Raw genomic sequence first — 22,525 nt, 5'->3', positions numbered from 1 at the left:
AAATTGTAATTATAAGAATATAGAAAGATATGAGAGAAAAAAAATGATAAGGAAATACACAAATGTAGATATCTATTTTTTTCCATATAATTTTTATTGTGAAAATATTTTATATATTGCATTGTGTAAGGTAAATAAATAGTTTATACTTATTTATTTGCAATATATTATACGCATATCTACGCACATATATACATATTAAACTTAACCGTTATTTATTATATTTAAAAAAATAACCCTATTAAATATAACAGGGGGATTGCAATAATATATTATTATAACTATAAATAAGATAGGAAAATATATTAACAAAAAAATAGAAATAAATATGAACTGGATATGCATATTATATAGGAGGAAAACGAATTAAAAAAAATGTAAATTAAAAAAAAATGAAATAGCGTTAAATTTAGGCATTGGAATGTTGTAATTTTTGTAATAGTATGCCATTTCTTTTATTTTCTTTTATTTTATTTTACAATTTTTGTAAATTAATTTATATTTTTTTGTATACATAATATTATTATTTATGTTTTTTAATTTAACAAGTTTAATTATATATCTATACGGATATTATGAATCAAAAAAAAACGAACAAAACAATATATAATGATGAAATAAATCAATAAAGAAACAAGATAAAAATAAACATATTTTTTTGAAAGTGTTTCAATGAAGGGAACCGCATAAAAAGAAATAAAAAAAATGCACACATAAGTATAGTGTTTATTTAAATATACCCTTTTAATTAGTTAAATATATTTGCTATTTTTTATTCCGAACTTATCACAAGTGTATATATATAAATATAAATATATACGTTGTAAAGGAAAGACAGAGGTATGCACACAACGATATAGTACATATCTATTTGAGTGAAACTAAGTCGGGGTAAGGGAGTGCATATGTAAATATATAATTATATAAGTATATAAGTTATAAGTATATAAATATATAACTATATAAATATGTAAGTATATAAATATATAATTATATAAGTATATAAATATATAAATATATAAATATATAAATATATATATGAACGCATGAATAAAAAATAATGTTGGACATTGTGAAAGAAGACAACTTAATTCAAAATACGTTTCAAATATGTTTAAAAAAGGAAGGGGGAAATAATACTAAATCTCATCTTGAGTCATATGAAAATGAATTAAAAGAAAATAATGATGAATTATATTTTAAAGTAGATAACTTATATTTTATATTAATACATAAAATAGCAAGTTTGCACAAACAAAAAAAAAACTGTTTAAGTTATTTATGCTCTTGTTCTGTTCGATTACAAGACAAACATTTTTTTAAAAGTTTAAATATAGAATATAAATCTATAGAAAATATAACAAATGAGATATTAGATCAAATAATAAATAGTACAATTATATATTTAGAAAATTTAGATGTTTATCCAAATGCAAAAATATCATATAAAGAAAGAATAAACGTATTTTATGAATTTCTAAAAGGATCTTGTACATCAAGATTTTTAAAAAAATTATTGTCTGCAATTGAAGAAAATGATAAAAGTGAGAATGAAAATAATAAACAATTAAATAAATTTTTTAATCCAATAATAGATATAATTTTAGAAAATTTAAATTCTAGAAATTTAATATATCCTAAAAATGATGTAGCAGTACTTTTAAAATTTATATCAAGTTTTAAGCAATTAGCTGATTTGGTTGTTAATAATAAATCGATATTTTTATATCTTAATTTGAAGGATAGAGTAAAGGATACTATTTTATATCAATCTCATTTCAAAATTGAAGATTCTCAAAAAGATGAAGAAGAAAAAATGGACAATGAAAAAGAAGTTAATAATATTAATGTAAGTGATCAAGTGGATGGAAATGAATCAAACAAAATATATGGATTTAATAAAAATGGAAAAAGTAGTAATGATAAAGAAATTGGGGGATGTGGTTATAATTTACAATTAAATAGTTTATTAGGTAGACTTATATCACCAACAATAATAACTATGCCAAATATAAAAAATAAAGAAGAAATTGCAATGTATAAATATTTTTATAATAATACAACAAATAGTTTAAATAAAATGACATTGGCTAGTTTGAAAAATATTTATACTGTATTAAGAGGAGATACAAATTGGATTTTAGAAAATTGTGTCGAAATAATTAAAAATTTATTAAAAGGTAGTAATGAAAGCAAAAAAAGGGTTTTGCTATGGTTAAATTGTATATTAATATCGAATGAAAAAAAAACCAAAATAATGTATCACTATTCTACTTATCCACAATCTTTAGATAATTCATATGGTTTATTTTTAAAATTATTGGGAGAAAATTCATATGGTTTTTGCTTAAACATTTTATGGATATTATTATGTTTATGTGAGCCTATAACTATTAACAAAATCAATGATTTAGATTTGTATTTTTTTTTAAGAGATGATCCATTTTCAGGATTTATTTTAAAAAATATAACTAATCAATCTTCGTTTGAAGAAATATCCAATGTTGAAAAAATTAAAAATAAAGTAAAAAATTTTGAAAGTTTTAAAAAAGAACCTAAATTTATTACTTGTATATTTTGGATGGCATATAAAGCTCTAAGTGTTTTCCTTAAACCTTCGATAGATGAATTTATTAGAATAGTTCATGGTGTTTCCAATGCTAAGGATAAAAATATTTATTATATGAATATACATACATGGAAAATATTTTTATACAATTCTCGTTTTGCTCAACTTTTATTCAAATTTTTGAATTTATGTATGAGTTATATTTTAAATGTAGTTTATTTATATGACCGTGATGGTAATTTAGATGCATCTATGAAATCATATTTGGATGAACATAAAGGAAAATATTCTCACCTAGTTCTGAAAGCTTGCCCACCTCCCAATGAATCAAATAATGAAATATGTAAATCATATAGCCATAGAAACACAGGAACTAATATAGAACCCAATACAACTGAAGAAGACGCATCTAATAATGATAGAAGTGGAAATACAAGAAATGCTGATGAATTGGAAAGAGAAAATGGAGCTACTAACTCTGAAAACAATTTATGTGCATCTCCACAATTTTCTATAATTCCAACATTTTTTTTAAGTGATATATTTGAAATAATATTTTTATTATACGAGTTAGATACATTTAAAACACAACATCATGAAACCTTTATGTCATATATAAATTTAGATTTATTTTTAGCGCTTACAATTTTTACAATGCTTAGTGAAAAACATATAAAAAGTATCCATTTAAGATGTGAATCAGCTCCTAAAACATTTACTTATTTATATAAATCAGATAGTTTAAAATCTATAATTGAAGAATCAGATTTAACAAAAAAATATATTATCAAATCATTAACAAATGTGTTTATTTCATCACAAAAAGGAGAGTATACAGAAAGAATGCAAACTCGTTTGCGAATTGTTGAGAATTTTAATAGTTTTTTTTTTAATAAGATATATGTAAACCAATTTACCCAATTAATTATAAATAATAATAATTTGTTTGTACATTTAATTCATTTGTTATTAAATGATGTAAACTTTTTGGTTGAAGAAGTTGTTTCATATTTGTCAGAAATAAAAAGGAGAGAAAATAAAAAAAAAACTAAAGAGACATCAAGAACGGGTTCTAGTACAATTAGAGTAGAGAGAAGTGGAAATGGAAATTCACAAAATGAAGAAGGAATTTATAATCAAAGTAATAATATAGATAGACGAAATAGAAATCTAATAGATGGTGAAGATGTAGAAGAAGATGATGTATTAAATGAATTTGATGAAGCACGAGACCATTATGGAAATGGTTTGAATATGAATTATGAAAATGGAGAATATAATGAAGAAAGCGAAAATAACGGAAGTGGAGGTGGATCAGATATACATAATGAAAGCATGTCAAATTTAGCAACTAAAACAAAAATGATAATAACATATTGTTATGAATCTTGTGTATTTTTAAATTTATTATGCAAAAATTATCCAATAAACATTGTAACGTCAAATACTATATTAACTCAAATAGTTACTTGTTTAAATTGTTATTTTGATTATTTAGTAGGGCATAAAAGTTTAAATATAAAAGTAAAGAATATGGAGCAATATAATTTCAGACCTCAATTATGGTTAACCAGTATAGTAGAATCATATCTATATTTATTAAATTTAGAAAAAAATTACCAAGATTTATTAATAAAAGAAATAGCTAATGAAGGTAGATATTATAAACAAGAAATTTTTAACAAAGCATATTATATATGTAAAAGAGAAAGCTTATTAAATAAAGAAGATTTAAACAAATTTAAATTATTTTGTCAAAATATTATTGATATGAAAGATGAAGTTGAATTATTTGACGATACAAGTGATATACCAGAGAAATTTTTAGATCCTATTTTACAAGATATAATGTTTGATCCAGTTTTATTACCAACATCTGGTATTGTTATAGATAGGAAGAATATTGAAAGGCATTTAATGAGTGAACCCAATGATCCATTTAATAGAGCTCCTCTTTCAAAAGAGCAATTAATTCCTATGTCAGAATTGAAGGAAGAAATACAAAATTATGTTAATAAGCTGAAAGAAGAAAAAATGAAAAAAAAAAAAAAAAAAAATGTTGATCTTGATGCAGATATGGATCCAAATGAAGGAGCCGAAAAAAAGGAAGAGACAGATTCTAATATTAACAAAAATGAATTTGATTAGCTTGAATATTTAAATTTATTACAAATTATGATGAATATAAATGAAATAAAACACCAAAATCATATTCTAAGTTGCGTAGGTGTGTTATATGAATATTAAAAGATTTTATATCTTCATGAAAAATATGCACACATAAGGCTATATTATTACGCCTCAATTTTGTGCATTATAAATAGGAAGTTTTATTGCGCTTGGCATTAATGAGATAACAAATTTTAGAATATATGCGCTTCCCCGATTTTTGCAACAAATGGCAATATGTGCCTATGTTTTGATACACTATATTATGTTATTATTCCCGTTTTATTGTATTATTTTTATTTATTCAGTTTATGCTAAATGACTGATTTATTTTAAAGTATAGTTGCATTTAGGAAGCAGCTATTTTTTTTATTATTGACATTGTTTTTTTTAATCTATATGCATATTGAGAAGTGCATATATCATAAACTTTATATATGTAGAAATACGCTAGCTAATAATAAATTTTATGCTCAAATTATTTACCTCGCTTTAAATTCGAAAAGTTCAATGATAATATTTGTGAACGAAATTATTAAGTGTGCATTAAATAGCTATATTTTATGAAGATATTTTTTTTTTTTAAATAACCATTTCCTATGTTAAATGGCTAGCTCTCTAAAAAAAGTGTATGTATTAAAATCAAATAAAATCAAGTCAAAAAAAAAAATGAATATATGGAAAACTAAAAAATATATGCGTTTTAAACTAACAAAAAATTATTGTGGTATTAAAAATGAAAAACCAAATATGTAGGTAATACAAGTATGAAACAAATAAAAAAAAACATAGGCATGTAACATGACAGTGTCTGTGTGTGCTAATTTGTGTAGTCTTGCCTAATTCAAGAAAATGAGTGACATGCCAGGTACTTAAAAAAAACATATATATATATATATCTAAGTGTGTGTATATGTATATATTTGCGAAAGTTGAAATCAAAGAGACCGATATATCTTAAATCCGACAAGAACAAAGCAAGCTAAAAATGCATAGGTTTTCCAATATTTAAAAAACATGAATCTTTTTAATTTTTTGCTATTTTGAGCAAAATTTAAAGTATTTTTTGACATATCTTCAGTTTTATATTGTAATGCTTTGATGTTTCCTCTGGACTCATACAATTTGTCTATATGATTATTCATGACAGAATTTATTTTATTTAATTTTTGTTTAACTGCTAATATTTTTTCATCTTTACAACATTTGTTTAAATTTCTGAGTGTCTTCCTCATATAAGACTCCATGGTATATAACTTGGGTGGGTTTATATTATTTGTATTATAATTTTGGTTATAAAATAAATCTGATTTTATACATATTTCTAATTTTTTTAAAAATTCAAAAACATAATTTTTAAAATATGCTTTTGTATCCAACCCAATTAAAAAAAAAGCTAATTTTTTTTCATTACAAATTATAAAATATATAGTTCGATTATCCCAGTTAAGTATTTTTTTATTACAATTATTAATTTTTTTTTTTGTAGCAACTAAAATTTTTTTTATTATATAATCAGCTGATATATCTAGATCTCTATCAAAAAAACTGCTTTTTACTAATATCTCAGCATTATCTATTAATGCTGTACAAACATAAAGAAATACTTCGATTTCATTTTCACCATCTATTAAATTTTCATCACTACTTTCATAACCATTTTCATGATAAATCGATTGTTTTTCACTATTTGTTTTGCTTTCTATTTCTTCAGTGTATAAGCTATTAGAGTATTCCGCATCGCCATCTGAAATTATGTACATTTTGGTGATATTTTTATTTTTGGAAATTTGTTATTTCTTTTTCCAGCATTCATAAGGATTTAAGAAAATATATATATATGGATATATAAATATAAAGAATAAGCTATCCTTAATTTTGGGGGTGGGGATGTGTTATTAATATTTTTTACATTGGAAATAAAAAATGTAAATGTATTATATTTCCTGAGAAATATTCACATACTATATATAATATAAAAAAATAAAATAGTAGCTAAATAAGATAATTATTTGCTATTGCATAATATGCAAATACATTTTTCCTTCACAGAAACTTTATTCTTTATATACATATTTTTAAATATACAAAAAGATAAATAAAGATATAAATTAAATAATGAATAATTATGTGGTAAAGTTATGGCTTTAAAAATTGGAATTTTTTTACTAAATTTATTTTATAAACATATATCCAATTTTTTGTTTAAAAAAATTCATATATTATGTTTCGATTTTTACAAATATGTATAATACATTTTAAATTTATCATTGGGATATGTATTTAATTTTCAACACAAAACGACATTCGTCAGTATATACACCCCCCGTTGTTGGTGATAAAATCTATCATGAAATAATTTATAATTTTGTTAAAAGTATAATTTTTTAAATTAACTTATATATAAAATGATAAAGTCTAAGTTTATTATCATATTATGCATATATTCAAAAATGATATAAAAAATATATAGATAAAGAAAAAGGATAAATAGTGAAATAAAAAAAAAAACGTGAATTTTTCATAACACATTTTTTTTTATAATTATTTATTAAATGGCTTGCTTTTTAATTTCATAAACATATACATTTCCATCAGTGGATCCACAGAATAAAAATTGACCATTAGCTGACCATGTAATTGATGTACACCATGGTAACCCAACTTTATATTGTTTAACTGGATATATTTCAGCAATAATTAATTTGCTTTCTAAATTCCATATTCTTATAAATCTATCTGTAGCTGCACATAACCAATAATCACAAGGAGAAAAACAAAGAGAATTTATAGTACAACCTGTTTCCAATGAATATAAATGTTTACCTTCATTTACGTCCCATAATTTAGCTACACCATCTTTACCCCCTGATGCACATAATGATCCATCTGGGGATATAGTAACAGTATTTAATACACCAGTATGAGCTTCTAAGTTTTTATTTAAATCACAATTTTTTAAATTCCATACTTTAACTAATTTATCCCATCCGCATGATACAATAATAGCTTGCTTTGGTGATGGGGAAAATCTAACACATGTAATCCAATCAGTGTGTTGTTGCTCTGTTATTGTATATTTACATTGAGCTAAAGTATTCCATAATTTAATTGTTTTATCACGGCTAGCTGATACAATTTGTCTATTATCTGGACTAAATGATACACTAAAAACATCAGATGTGTGCCCAATAAATGATCGAATTGTTTCTCCTAATGATAAATCCCACAAACGAATTGAATTATCCCATGAACCAGACAAAGCAAATAAACCATCTGATGATATGGATACATCACTAATTGCTTGTGAGTGTCCTGTTAAAGACTTTTTGGCTGTTCCAATTTCTCCTGACTCGTCATCTGGGTTTATATTCCACACGATTAATTTTTTGTCTGAGTAAAGGAGAAAGAAAATGGTAAAAAGTAAAAAATAAACAAGCTATTGGAGATAACGCATTCGATTATAATATTATGTACACTTTTTTTTTTCATTAATCAGAATTAAAATTGTATGCTATTGATCTCTTCATTATTATAAATGTCAGAGTGAGCTGGGATTAGCGTTGTCATCATTATAATGAAAATTTTATAAAAGCTTTTAAATAATAATAGTAATTATATATATATACACAGATTGATTATATATATGAGCAATATAATTGCATTTTTATAATACGAAAGGGAAAATGTGCATAAAAAAAAAAAGATATAACTTCGTTTTTTTTTCAAGAATAAGATTTAAAGAAATCGAAAAAGGTATAATTATTTTAAATTGCATATAAATAAAAATATTTCCCTTTTTGCTATTTTTTTAGTTGTATAAATAATACAAACATAATAAAGAAGGATATTCTAGTATAGCTTGTTAAGCAAACTTTTATGTTATTCTTTCTATGTATTTACATGTACATATATGTTAAAAGAAAAATATATATTACGAATGTTTTTTTTTATATATATAAATTACCTCTTGAAGCGCTAACGACCGTTTTTAATTTGGCGTCTGTGGGGGTCGAAACAGAGGTAACCCAATCACTATGTCCTCCTTCTAATACCCCCTTTAATATTACTTGTGCTTCTTTTATGTTATCCATAATCTTAAAAATTATACTTGACAATGATTTATCTATAAAAATTAATTTTGTTAATTGTATATAAATATATATGATAATATTTTTTCTATATATATTATTGCATATAGGGCAATGGAAATTAATAAAATTTCTGACTTGTTCATATATTAATATATGTAATATAAAAGAGTAAAAGCGTATGATGTGATCATATAATAATTGAAAAAAGAAAAATGTATTTTATACGATTTAAGAGCATTTAATACAAAATAATGTTATGCAAACTTTTATTATATTTGAAAAATGTATATAAATAATGTATAATTGTATCAATCATATATCATGTATAACTCACAAGATCACTTGTATATTTCCTATAAATTTACTAACATATAATTACATTTACATATATATATATATATATACAAATCACTATTATTTCATAAATAGTTTGTTTTTTCTATACCTTTTGAATTTTATAAAAACTCGGAGGAAAATAGTAATAATAATAATTAATGTTTTAAATATAAAACAAAAATAATATTAAAAAATATATTTTTTTCTTATACCAAATAAAGGGTATATTTTTGCGTTTCGTATTTTTAATCTTATAAAACAAATAAATTATTATATATACATATAAATATGCATTTTATATTCACTACATAAAATACCTCCACCACAAAAAAAATTAATTATAAAGGCTTTTGGTTATTTAGTTCTATATACATGTTATACGATTTTAAGTAATATATGTACATAAATTACTATATATACAATTAAATATATCATGTATATAATGGTTAATACACCTATATAAAATATAAATTTTTACAGAGGTATCATATATACATACGCTAATTATATAATATATATATATAATATTTTATTATATAATTTTTATATGTAATAACTCAAAAAAAAATGGATGTTGAAACCTACTAAGGCGCATTCATTATATAGTTTTATTTTTTTCGTATTATTGTGTATGAAAAAAAATCCCGAAAATTTTTATTATAATATTTTTTCATTGGGACGCTAAAAAATATACAAATATATTATATGGATATTTAATTTTTCTGCATAGTTAATAAATTATTTCCCTATAGAGCTTTAAGGGGTGGAGTTGGATTCATAAAGGGGCGAAGTAAATTACTACGTATATAAAATTCGCCAAAGGTGTATTAAACCTGTTTTTTCATAATATATTTAATAGTTATATTATATATATAAAAGGAAATACTTTTACAAATATAATTTATAAGCTTATTATTATATATATAAGTGAAATATGCATTATTTTTTCAGTATTTTTTCCAACTGCAGCCTTCTTTGAAATATATAATTTTAGTTAATATTAAAAAAAATAGCTGTTTTGTAATACATAAAATTAAAAAATATATATTTTATGGAATATTTATATCTATTAATTTTTTTAAGGCCAATATAAGCGTTTATAACAATTTTCAAGTTTTACCATTTAATAGAAAGATATAAAATTGTACCCCTTTAATATTTCTTTAGCTTAATATATATATTATTACTCTACATAGGCATAAAAATGATATGATGGTTAATTCGTTTGTTTTTTTTAAAAGTGTAAACTCATTTAACTTTAGTAAACACAAATACAATTTGCTAATATATGATTCCTGTACAAATGATATCAATGTGTTTTTTTATTTTGGTGTATGCAGTTATTTAAATAATACACAATTTTAAATAAGAAGAAATTTTTTGAAAAATAAAAAATAAAATTATCGTAAAAGTGTGACGATTTAAATAATATATCCTGAGTCGATTATTTACACATTTTTTTTATTTTCAAACTTGTATTGAAAAATTGCAGAATTGGCCACTATGTATACACACATATATAGTATCAATATTAGTAACTTTTAATATATGATAGATTAAAACATGTTTAAAAAAAATATAGGAAATACAAATAATCTTTCCTCTAATTATAATATATACAGGCGTTCCTTTTATTTTTTTTTTATAATACTCTGATATACATATGACACATTTTATAAAAGTTTTAATTATTTTTTAATTAAATTGTGTCTTTTCCATAATTTTTCCATTTTAATTTATATATCATGACTTATTGAAATTAGCAGCTTTTTAGATAAGCCAAAATTGGCAATATACATTTTCAAATATAAGGCTTATTATTTAGTACAAAGGGAATAATAAAATAAACTTAAGAAATCTATATTAGAGAGTAATATACCGTATATTATATATCTTTTGTTTCGCTTTTATTTTTTTATTTCTTTTTTATTCCCTTTATTATTTATTTTTTAATGTGTAATAAGTGAAATTTAAGCGCAAATGCGTTATTTTATCATTTTGATAATAATATAATATGCTCCTTAATATATCAAAGATTTAAAATAAGACATTTTAACTATAAAACTAAGATGAATCATTCCGATTATATATATTATATATATATATTTTTTTTAAGTATTAAAAATGTATCGAATTTAATACGTATCGTAATATTTAGTTACAATTTTTGATAGCACATTTTTTTTTTTTTATTTCCATTCATTCAGTATTTTCCCCTATGCCACCATTTTGCTTGTATGCATACATTTTTTCATTTACACATTGTATATGATTTGATACAATTTTTTTGTTTTTTCCCATTTGTTTATCATTTTTTATAATATGCCTTTTAAAATTACACAAAAAAAATGCTAAAGACAAAATTTTATACAAATTGGTTAACATATTCAACATGAAATATTATAATGAAATAATATGTTTTATATATAAATTTTTTTTAATCTCAAAAGAGCATCTTTTCAATTTTTTTGTGTTTTATAAATAAAAATGGCCAAGGTAATAAAGAACAAAATATATAATTTTTGTTGCGTTTTTACTATTTTTTTTTTTTTTTTTTTATAATCCTATGATAAGATATGAACATATTTTATTCTTTTGTTTTTTTTAAGGAATCGGCCAAAGAATTATTTAGACAAATGAAGAATGAGGTTACGAAATGTTTTTCAACATTAATACATATATTATATTTGTATATACATAATTAATATATATATTTGAAATAATTTTACATTATTATTTTTTTTATAGTTAAGTTATAATATAGAAAAGCCAAATTGTCTGGATCTTATTTCGTGTGCGATGAGTTCAGAATATGACGATTTTAAAACTTATCATAATGAAATAAAATATTTGAAAAAAGAACAACTAAAAGCATATATTTGTAAATTGAGAAAAGAAATAAAAAATTATAAAAATAAAGAATTAAATTATATTATAGAAATAAAATATTTAAGACGAAAAATAATAAGATTACAAAATGTGATTGAAAATGATAAAGTTTTAAAAAGAGATGAAATAATTTTTTTTTTAAATCATGAAAAAAGAGGTTATTCATTAAAAAATTACAATAACAATATGGATATAGGACTTAATGAAAATGTAGTATTTACAGATAACAGTTTTAATCATAAAAATAGGCAAAATAGTTTTAACAGATCAGGCACTCCTCTCATATATAACAATTATAATAACAATAATAATAACTCCCGTGTGCGTAGACAATCATATGGGTATAACAGTTGTTTTAAAAGTGATTCGATTCGAAGTATTAATCATGATATTCATAAAGGAAAAAGAATAGTTGATAGAAAAAATTTATGGTTTGATAATAAAAAAGATGATAATTATGAAATATATAATGGAATAATTAGTAAAGGGATTGCTGGATCGAAAGGAAAATGGACAAAAATTGAAAAAGAAAATGGAAATAAAAAAATAATTCATACTATAAAGCCTATTGAAAAGGTATATTCTTGTGGGGAAATTTTTGATAACAATAAAAAATCTTTAAATAGTAAAAATTATGATGGTAATAGTGATAAATATCGAAATGATCGATATGAACATTCTTTGTATAATTTGAATTTGTATAAAAATCCTAAAAATATATGTAGTGAAAAAGGAGAAAAAAAAGAAACTTTTATTTCGAATAGAAGTTATTCTTCAGCATCTAAATTTGAATTAAAAAGACATCTTATTTCAAATAGTAAAAACATGAATCGTATGTCTAGTCATATTAATAGTATAATAGAAAAGGACATAAATAAATACAACAACTCGAAAGAAAACATTTTACATCAAAGAAATGAAAAAACAATATTGAAGAATAATTTTTTAAATGGATTAGAATATGGAAATAAACATAGAAGCTGTAGTAGCATTCATAGTAATTTAATTATGAAAAAATATAAAAACATTGAAAAAACGAATACTATTAAAGTAAATAAAAACACATTTGATATATATAATGATGCTTATCATCAAAAAGTTCTAAGCAAAAAATACACTTCTCCATATGCTTATCAAAATAGTGGGAAAGCTAGTAGTAATAAATATAGTAATAAAAAAAATTATGTTATTCGAAGAAATATAAAAAATGTCGAAACAAAATTTAGCAAATATATTCCGAATGAAAATAATATTTTGGAAAATGAGAATCTGGATAAACTAGATAAAAAAAATAAAGTCGAAAAAAATATAATGTATTATCCTCACATCGAGAATGTTAATCAATTAGTGGAAAATGATTATATGGATATTAAGAGTGATATAAAAAGAGGGACTTATAATAATTTAATAAAAGAATACGACAGTGATAATATAAAATTAGAAGAAGACTGTAATAGTTCGAGTTCTATTAATAAAATAAAAAAATATTTTCAAAATGAGAAAAAAAAAAAAAAAAAAAAAAAATCGGGAAAAAAGGCAAACAAAACCGTTGAAAAAGAAAACGTATATCTAAAAAATGAAGAAAAAGACAAAAATAAAAAAAATAATAATTGGGGAACAACTTTAAAATGGAAAGAAAGACAAACTAGTGAAAAATCAAAAACATGCATTAATCATATAACAAAAAACGAAACAAACTCAATAGATGACAATAATAATAATAATAATGATAAAAATAATAGATATTTATCAAATTTAAAAAAAGTTATACAATCTGATCTTAAAGAAAATTTTAAACAGGAATTAGAAAAATTAAAAAAACGAAATAATATTTTAATATCAAAACCACATGTTTATTGTGATATACCTTTTGATAGTACGAGTGGAGGAAGTGAGAAAGACAATTATAGCAACAGAAATAATAATAATAAAATTATTGAAACTAAAAATCAAAATAAAATTAATATTAATTATTTGAAAGGACCAAATATATCAAATACGTCACTTAATGACATTGAACAAAGAATTAATAATTTACAAAACTATTTGAAAAAAAACAAAAAATAGCATTTCGAAAAATATATTTTTTGAAGAAATAAATCCAAATAAAACAGTTTGAGAAATATATATACCTTGTTAAATGTCAGTTTGGAATGCGTTTATTTGTTTACATAGTATTACACACACAATTATGTCATTTTCACCTCTTTATTTTATTTTATTTTATTTTATTTAATTTAATTTAATTTAATTTAATTTTTTTTTGTAATTTTTTTATTTGTAAATGTACGCTTGGATATGTGCACATTTTAGTAGCAAATAATAGTAGCACATATTACTATATGTTTTCTTTCCCTTTTTTGTACCCATTTTTAACTTTATAAATTAATTTTTTTTTTATCAAATATCTTATTTAGTTTTGACAAACTATTTATGAAAAAAATGGTAAACACGTGAAAGTGTATAAATTTTTTGCATGTGAAATTTTATAAACAAATAGAGACAAAAATAAAGTTTATTTGAAAAGGTTTCAAAAAAGAAGAAATATTTATGATACGTTACTGAGCATATTTGCAAAAAATAGAAGAAATTTTAGGGAAAGGATAAGAAAATTATTTTGTTATTTCTTCTCGATTTTTTTTCTAACAATAGCCAAGGATCTCGATCGGGCACTTTTTAAATTTTTAATTTTCTCGAGTTTTTGTTGATGTTTTTTTTTCATTATGTGAGAATATTTTGCCCTAAAGTTTCGATCTGTTTTTAGTCGTTTTTTTAATTGTTTTTTTTTATCTTGTTGAATTTGATTTAAAGTTTTTAATTCATTGGTATTTTGATTATTATATTTTCCAGTAATATATTTTTTATATATTCTTTGTTGTTTTTTTGTTAATTTTATATTTTTAGATAAGGCTTCAGTTATTTCAGGATGCGTTTCCTTTAGTACTTTGAGATTTGTTTGTTTCATATCTTGTTCATAAGTTTTTTGATTTTCTATAAATATTTCTTTAATTTTATTTCGTTTGTTATTATCATAGTTATCCTCTAATTCTCCAACATTTTTTATTCGATTTTTTGTTCGTTTTACCCATTTTTGATATATACTAGTTGTATTTTTATCAGATGTTGGTTTTGCATCCATCTTTTTATTTATTTTTTTATCTTGAAATTTATCAACTTCTGTCAATACAAATTTGTTTTTTTTTTTATCCCAAATTTGTTTTTTAACAAAACGTTGTTTATTTAATTCTTCTTCTTCATCTGGAAGTAAATCAAAACCAGGTGCATTTAATTCTAATATTTTATTATTAGAATCTCTTTTCATTTTTTTATCATTTATTTTTTTTAATATTTCATCTAAAGATATGTCTTTTTTTTTTTGTATACCATCAAGTTGGTTTGTATTTTTTTTTTTTTCTAATTTTTTTTGAGCTCTTTTGCTTAGTTTTTTTTTTTTCTCATTTTTATTTTTTTCTTCATCTAATATATTTGTTTTATCAAAATTGTTATTATATTCTAATTCTTCATTTTCCCAATTTTGAATTTCTTCATTATTGAGCCCAAGGGTTATTGTTTCTAATAGGCCGTTAATATCGTTTGACATGTAATTATTTTTTATGTTTTTATTTTTTTGAATTTTTTCTTTTAATTTATCAAGTTTTTCTTTAATTTCTTCTGATATATTTTTTAATTTGGTATTATTTTTGTATTGAAATTCATGTAAAAAAGACTCTATATAATTTTGTGGAAAATTTTTAGAAATTTGTTGGTTAATATTCATATCTTTGTATGCTTCTAATAAGTTAGATTCATTATTTAATCGATTTTGAGATTCATTTTTAATATGATCCGACTCGTATGTATTATTTGGATTGTCCATATTTATATTGTTTGAATCAATTATATTTTGTTCATTTTTTTGAGAATTTGTATTATTTTTTAAATAGTTTGTTAAATTTTCAAAAACATTATCTATTTCGTTCATAACTTCATCATTCTTATTTTCTCTTTTGTTTTTTTTTGTTTCGATATTTTCTGGTATATCATAAATAGGATTTGGATGGTTAAGCAAACATAACTTATATATTCCTCCTATTTTTTTAATTTTTTTTATGAATTTAGTACTTGCATATTTCGATACTTTTGGGCGCATAGAATAATATAATTTATACGACATATCTATACTTTTATTTAATGATATTAACTCGCTATCTATTTTTTTAACATGATCTATAAGTTCTAAATATTCGCTTATATTTTGTATTGCTCCTAAATATACACTATTTTCTTTTCCATTATTTATTATTTCATTTTTAGAAGTTTCTATTTCTTCTTTTAATATGTTTGTATTTTGCTCCAAATGCGGAATAGAATTAGTTGTGCTCTTTTTTATAAATTTTAATTTTTTTCCAATAAAAAAGCATATTTCATATGCATATAAAATGTCTTGATATGTAACAATAGATATGCCATATCCTGATTGGCATTCAGTTCTGCATGCTCTTCCGATTCTATGTAAAAATATTTTTGGAGAAAATGGTAGATTATAATTAATAACATTTTGAACAGATGGAATATGAATACCTCTGGATGCTAAATCTGTAACTAAAAGAAATTGTATATCTTCATGTTTTGTAAAATTATTAATTTGATTAAATCTAAAGGATGTGTCTGAATTTCCATATAATATTGAATGATTAATTTTTAGAAAATTTAGAATTTTACTAAAAAATAATATATGATATTTTGTGCAAAAAAAAATAATAGTTTTTCCTAATTTTTGTTGTTTAAACAATAAAATTAATTTAATGAGTATAGCATATTTTTCATATGATCTACAAAATAAAAAATGTAAATTAATTTGTGAGCTTATATTATTATCTGAATTAACAAAAACAATTTCAGGATTATTTAATTTTAATTTAAAATAATTTTCAACATTTGTTGGTAAAGTTGCGCTAACTAATATTGTTTGTTTATTCAAATTTTTATTTCCTATGCATTTATATATATTATTCATATCATTATAATAGTTTAGTTCTAACAATCTATCTGCTTCATCAATAATAATCATTTCAACTTTTTCTAAACTTAATTTAGTTTCATCAAGTATATATGAAAATCTTCCGGGTGTACATATAAGTATATCTATATTTTCTTTTAGTATTTCAAATTGTTTACACAAACTTATTCCTCCTATTATTATATTTATTTTTAAATTAAAATAGTTTGTGCATATTTTTTTTGCTAATTTATATATTTGTATAACTAGTTCTTTTGTTGGTAATATTATTAAACCTCTAATTCCAAAAAATTTATTATGATCCTTTAACATATCTATCAATGTGCTTAAATAGACTAGTGATTTTCCAGATCCTGTTTCACTAATGCAAATAACATCTTTTTTATTTAATATTTTGGGGATACATAATTTTTGAATATTTGTTGGTCTATTATATTTTAAATTAGTGCTTATACTTTTACACATTTGTTTGCTTAATCCTAGGTTTTGAAAACAGCTTAAAACAACTTTTCCTTTTTTTTTTCGATTTTTATATAAAACAAATTTTTTTTTTATTCCTTTTTTTGGTTCATTTTCATCATTATCACTTTTTTCTATATTTTCATTTTTATCAAATAGCCAAGAATATTTTTTTTTTGAATTTGGTGCACGATTTTTATTTAATTTATTTATATGTTTTTCTTTATCAAGCTTGTTACTTGTTTTTTTTCCAATTCCATAACTACGTCTACTGCTATTTCCTTTTTCATTTTTTTTTACATAGCTTTTTTTGGTGTTCTTTAGGGTATTTTTTTTGGTATTTTTTTTAAGTTTCATATTTATAAAATGGTTGTATTCTTTATCCCCACCATAAGTTTATCTGGAATTAATGTCAGTTCGATATTTTACAAAATCCTTTGCAATGCTTTTATTTGTTTAAATTTCATGCATTTATATATAGTTTTTTTTGAAATTCTTTTTATTTTTGTCTTAAAATCTGTCATTTATTTTGAATATATAACAATTAACTTGAGATTTATCAATTTATATGCTCATATATATTTTTTGCATGTTTATCAGAAATAAAAAATAAATAAATAAATAAATAAATAAATAAATAAAACAATAGTAAACATACTATAACAAATATAATTAAAAAAACATATTTAACGCAAAAAAATATATATAATCTTGTATTTTTTTTTTTTATAATTTATTCCAACTGTATTTTACAATGAAAATGTAAAGGGAAAAATATTTATGATCTTTGATAAATATTCTATATATGTAATGCCATATTTTTTTTTTTTTTTTTTTCACAAGATGGCTATATGCATATATACTACTTAAAGAATGAATAAAAAAATAAAATAAACAAGAATCTAAAAAGGAAAATGAATTCCAATTTTTGTTATTGTTATATACCATTTGTTTAGTATTAACATTTTATATATTAAAACAAAAAAAAAAAACATATATATATAATATGATAGGATGTAATTGCATAAATATATACACTATTGGGGTAAGTGTTTTTTTTATGAACAAGACCTGCCCATATAATATGCAAATTTAACTAAATGATTTCTTAAAAATTATAATTTTTATATTAATTATATATTTTTAAAATCTTTATTTTTTTTTTTCTTAAATTTGAGTGGTTAATTGGTCTAGATAAAAATAATGGCATATATTTGTACACTTAGTGTAAAATAATGTTTTTTATTTTTATTGTAAAAAATTTAAGATATCAATATGGTGGACATGATTTAGATATAATAAATAAATGCCAAACAACTACTAAGCATGCTGAAGAATTATATATATATTAGTATATAACTTCTTGATTATAAGTTTATTTTATATATAAGATTGTATAAATGTTTGAATATACATACATGGTAATATAATAGTAGAGTAGTACAAATTTGTGGAATAAAAATGCAAGTAAAATGAATAAAGCAAACATAAAAAAAATCGAGGATCCAAATTTATGGATATATGAACATATCATAAAAAAAGGAAAAAAAAATATAAATGATAATGAATTTAACAAAGAAGTTTTAAAAAAAGCTCGTGAACAATTAAAGCTAATTTTAAAAGACTCTAAGAAATATGATACCAAATTAAAAGAATTAGATAATAGAAAACAAACATTCAATTATATGCGAGCAAATAAAAAGATAAATCCAAATTCATTCATATTTAACCCATATAAAGAAAAATATAAAAATTTAGATATAAAAAAATTTTTTAAATATCAAAATAACGGTCCAAAATACAGCAATAATAATGGCAATAATAATATTGAGTTATTTTATAGTAAAGATATGTCGAATTTAAGGAGTAATTCAGAATATAAAAAAAAAAAATATATTATAAATATAATGAAAAAAATAAAAGACGATAAAATTAATAAAATATCTTTCTTTTTCAACAACCCTGTAAATTATTATGACACCCATTTAAAAGAGAAATATATGAATGAAGTTTTAAAAAAAATTGATGAAAAAAATGTTGAAAAAAATGATGAAAAAAAAAGTGATTTGGAACAAGATGATGCAATTTATTCAATAATAAATAATGCATGTTATTATAAAACTGAAGAAAATAATATAAATAAAACAGATAAAGATATTGTTAAAGATGATAATTTAAATAATGTAAAAGACTTATCATATAATATATATACAGAAACTTTGGATAAATCTGATATGTTTAATGCTAAAGACTTTTGTGAAGAATACATTATAGACAATAGTTATGCTAAAATAAATGATGAAAATGTTGATAATAAAAAAAATAGTTGTTATAATTTAAACGATAAAAATAGTAATGATGCTGGAAAATCGTGTGTAGAAAAAAAAAATAATAATTTTAGCGAAAAAAAAAATAATTTATGTATTTCTGAAAATTTTAATAAAATATTATTATATAATAATATGAATATTTCTTCTAAGTGTAGTGTTGGTGGATCAGATTCTTTGTTATCTATATTAGAAAAATTAAAAGAAAATAAAAAAAATAAAGCTAATTCTTCTAATTTGTCAATTAATGAATTTGAAAAAACAATATATAATAATAAACAAAATGAAAAAGAAAAAAATAAAAGTAAACATATTGAAATAAAAACTAAGGATAGTGACAATTATTATAAAAAAGGAGCAAAAGAAAATATGAATAAAATAAAAGACGATGAAAAAAAAGATAATTCAAGAAATCAATATGAATATATTGATAGTAATAATATAACAATATATAATCTTAGTCAACATATAAATATAGAAGAATCTAAAATAATAAACGTATGTAAATATATATTAGATAATGATTATGTTAATAAATATACAAAATTAGAAAAAGAAGTGGCAGAATTAATATGTGAAGAGCTTAATGTGTTAAATAAATTAAAATATAGTTGTATTGATTTAAAAAAAAGAAACCCAATTGTTACTATTTTAGGACATGTAGATCATGGAAAAACAACATTATTAGATTGTTTTAGAAACTCAAATATCGCAAAAAATGAAGTTGGTGGAATTACACAAAAATTAGGAGCGTTTGAAATTATTGATAAAAAAAAAAAAAAAAAAATTACATTTTTAGATACACCGGGTCATAATGTATTTAAAACAATTAGAAAAAGATGTGTTCAATGTACTGATTTAATTGTTTTAGTAATATCTGCAGATGATGGAATTATGACTGAAACTGTTGAATGTTTAGAATTAGCACAAAAATATAATATACCTTTAATTATAGCAGTTAATAAAATAGACAAATGTAATAGTGAAAATGATAAAATGTTAAAAATTGAAACACTTTCAAAAGCTTTGCTTCGATATAATATTATAACAGAAAATGAAAATGGACATGTTCCTATTGTTCCTATATCTGCTAAAAAAAATATAAATATAGATTTATTACAAAATACAATATTTAATGTTAGTGATAAATTAAATTTAATATGCGATCATGGTAATTTATGTTCTGCATATCTTTTGGAAAAAAAAATAGATGAATCAAAAGGGAAAATATTAACAGTTATATGTAAATCTGGAATATTAAAAGTTGGGGCTTATATATTAGTTGGTAATGCATATACAAAAATTAAAAAAATATATAATAGTTATGATAAAGTTGTGAATGAAGCATATCCTTCGGAAGTTGCTCAAATTGTTTGTTCTATATCATTTACTAATAATAATAATTTAAAATATGGTGATATGATTCTTGAAATGAAAAATTTGAAAATTGCACAAAGAGTTGCCAAATATAAATTCAAGATGGCGCAGTATAGTCTAATAAACGAAGCTTATTTTGAAAAAAGTTTTGAAAAAAATCAAGAGGATAAAGCATTGACTAATTTTTTACTTCCACAAATTCCAATTATTATAAAGACATGTGACGAAGGAAGCTTAAATGCAATATTAGAAGGAATTAATGAATATAACAAAAAAGAAAAAAATGAAAAATATTGTAATATATTTAATTTTATTGAGCGAAATTATATTAACAAAAATATATTAAATGATGAAAAAATAACAGATAAAAATATTTTTAAGAATTGGGAACCTTTTAAAATTATTACAAAAGGGATCGGAACGTTTAATATTAGTGATTTAAAATTCTGTGAATATACAAATCCTTGTTTTATATTTTCATTTAATATTGATATAAATAGTAATATACAAAAAAATATAGATAATATGAATGGTATAATACTAAGATCACATAATATAATATATGAATTATTTAATGACATTGAAAATATTTGTAACTTTTATTTTGATTCATTACATTTATATGAGCCTGTTTCAAAAATGATAATTAATAAAACAGGATATTATTCTATAAAAAATAGTAAAGGAAATAATAATAAAAAAAGTAAAAGAGTTGTGTTATCTGTAGATATTAAAGATGGGGTATGTAACGCTTCACACACATATAATATTATTAGAAATAAACAAATTATTCACAAAAATTTGACTATTTTATCTATGCAAAAAAATAAGCAAAATACAAATGAACTAACTAAAACATGTAATGCAAATTCTATAATTTTTAATACTTTTTCGGAAAATTTTTTAGTTGGGGATGAAATAATTGCATTTAAAAAAACCACAAGATCTCCTCTTTTTGGAAAAATAAAGTCTTTCAAATTGCCTAGTTAAATTTAATATAAAATTGAAGGAAATAATACCATAAATTTTTTGTTGATAGATAGAATTGTACAATCTATTAATATTTATTTTTTATTTCCATTTGCATGTTTATTTTGTTTATGCTTTTTCATTTTTATACATTATTAATGATAGAAATGTTTTGTATATACACTAGGAGCAAGCTTGTTGTTCTTAGTGCATGAATTTATTTTTTTGTTTTTTTCAACATTATTATATTTAAAACATGATTTTAAAGATGCTGTAATTAAAAAGAAGCATAATAATATGAGAGTTAAGTTTAATT

General features: G+C 21.3%; 6 protein-coding genes and 1 non-coding gene across 7 annotated transcripts; 3 read left to right on the top strand and 4 right to left on the bottom strand.

Moving 5' to 3' along the window:
- Positions 1-1,060: 1,060 nt before the first annotated feature.
- On the top strand, positions 1,061-4,717 carry PBANKA_0704100 (ubiquitin conjugation factor E4 B, putative; the record flags this gene model as incomplete). Its single annotated transcript, XM_034563940.1, has 1 exon — positions 1,061-4,717. The coding sequence occupies one exon, from the start codon at positions 1,061-1,063 to the stop codon at positions 4,715-4,717; it is 3,657 nt and encodes a 1,218-aa protein (XP_034420787.1).
- Positions 4,718-5,676: 959 nt separating this feature from the next.
- On the bottom strand, positions 5,677-6,501 carry PBANKA_0704000 (SNARE protein, putative; the record flags this gene model as incomplete). The annotated part of the gene is made up of 1 exon (XM_034563939.1): positions 5,677-6,501. One exon carries the CDS (start codon positions 6,499-6,501, stop codon positions 5,677-5,679), a length of 825 nt encoding a protein of 274 aa, XP_034420786.1.
- A 788-nt stretch (positions 6,502-7,289) lies between these two features.
- Positions 7,290-8,832, bottom strand: PBANKA_0703900 (receptor for activated c kinase, putative; the record flags this gene model as incomplete). Its single annotated transcript, XM_034563938.1, has 2 exons — positions 7,290-8,131; positions 8,706-8,832. 2 exons carry the CDS (start codon positions 8,830-8,832, stop codon positions 7,290-7,292), a joined length of 969 nt encoding a protein of 322 aa, XP_034420785.1.
- Positions 8,227-8,317, bottom strand: PBANKA_0703910. The gene has a single exon (XR_002688165.1). It is a non-coding gene; the product is annotated as a small nucleolar RNA snoR05 (small nucleolar RNA).
- A 2,823-nt stretch (positions 8,833-11,655) lies between the features above and the next one.
- Positions 11,656-14,124, top strand: PBANKA_0703800 (conserved Plasmodium protein, unknown function; the record flags this gene model as incomplete). The annotated part of the gene is made up of 3 exons (XM_034563937.1): positions 11,656-11,664; positions 11,778-11,816; positions 11,917-14,124. The coding sequence occupies 3 exons, from the start codon at positions 11,656-11,658 to the stop codon at positions 14,122-14,124; spliced, it is 2,256 nt and encodes a 751-aa protein (XP_034420784.1).
- A 553-nt stretch (positions 14,125-14,677) lies between these two features.
- On the bottom strand, positions 14,678-17,893 carry PBANKA_0703700 (ATP-dependent RNA helicase DBP10, putative; the record flags this gene model as incomplete). Its single annotated transcript, XM_034563936.1, has 1 exon — positions 14,678-17,893. One exon carries the CDS (start codon positions 17,891-17,893, stop codon positions 14,678-14,680), a length of 3,216 nt encoding a protein of 1,071 aa, XP_034420783.1.
- A 1,115-nt stretch (positions 17,894-19,008) lies between these two features.
- Positions 19,009-22,230, top strand: PBANKA_0703600 (translation initiation factor IF-2, putative; the record flags this gene model as incomplete). Its single annotated transcript, XM_034563935.1, has 1 exon — positions 19,009-22,230. The coding sequence occupies one exon, from the start codon at positions 19,009-19,011 to the stop codon at positions 22,228-22,230; it is 3,222 nt and encodes a 1,073-aa protein (XP_034420782.1).
- Positions 22,231-22,525: the final 295 nt, after the last annotated feature.

This window comes from Plasmodium berghei (genome assembly GCF_900002375.2).
Source record: "Plasmodium berghei ANKA genome assembly, chromosome: 7".
NCBI classification, from domain to species: domain Eukaryota; phylum Apicomplexa; class Aconoidasida; order Haemosporida; family Plasmodiidae; genus Plasmodium; species Plasmodium berghei.
The sequence above is the reverse complement of the archived record's forward strand: the minus strand, read 5'-3'. Positions and strand labels throughout refer to the sequence as shown.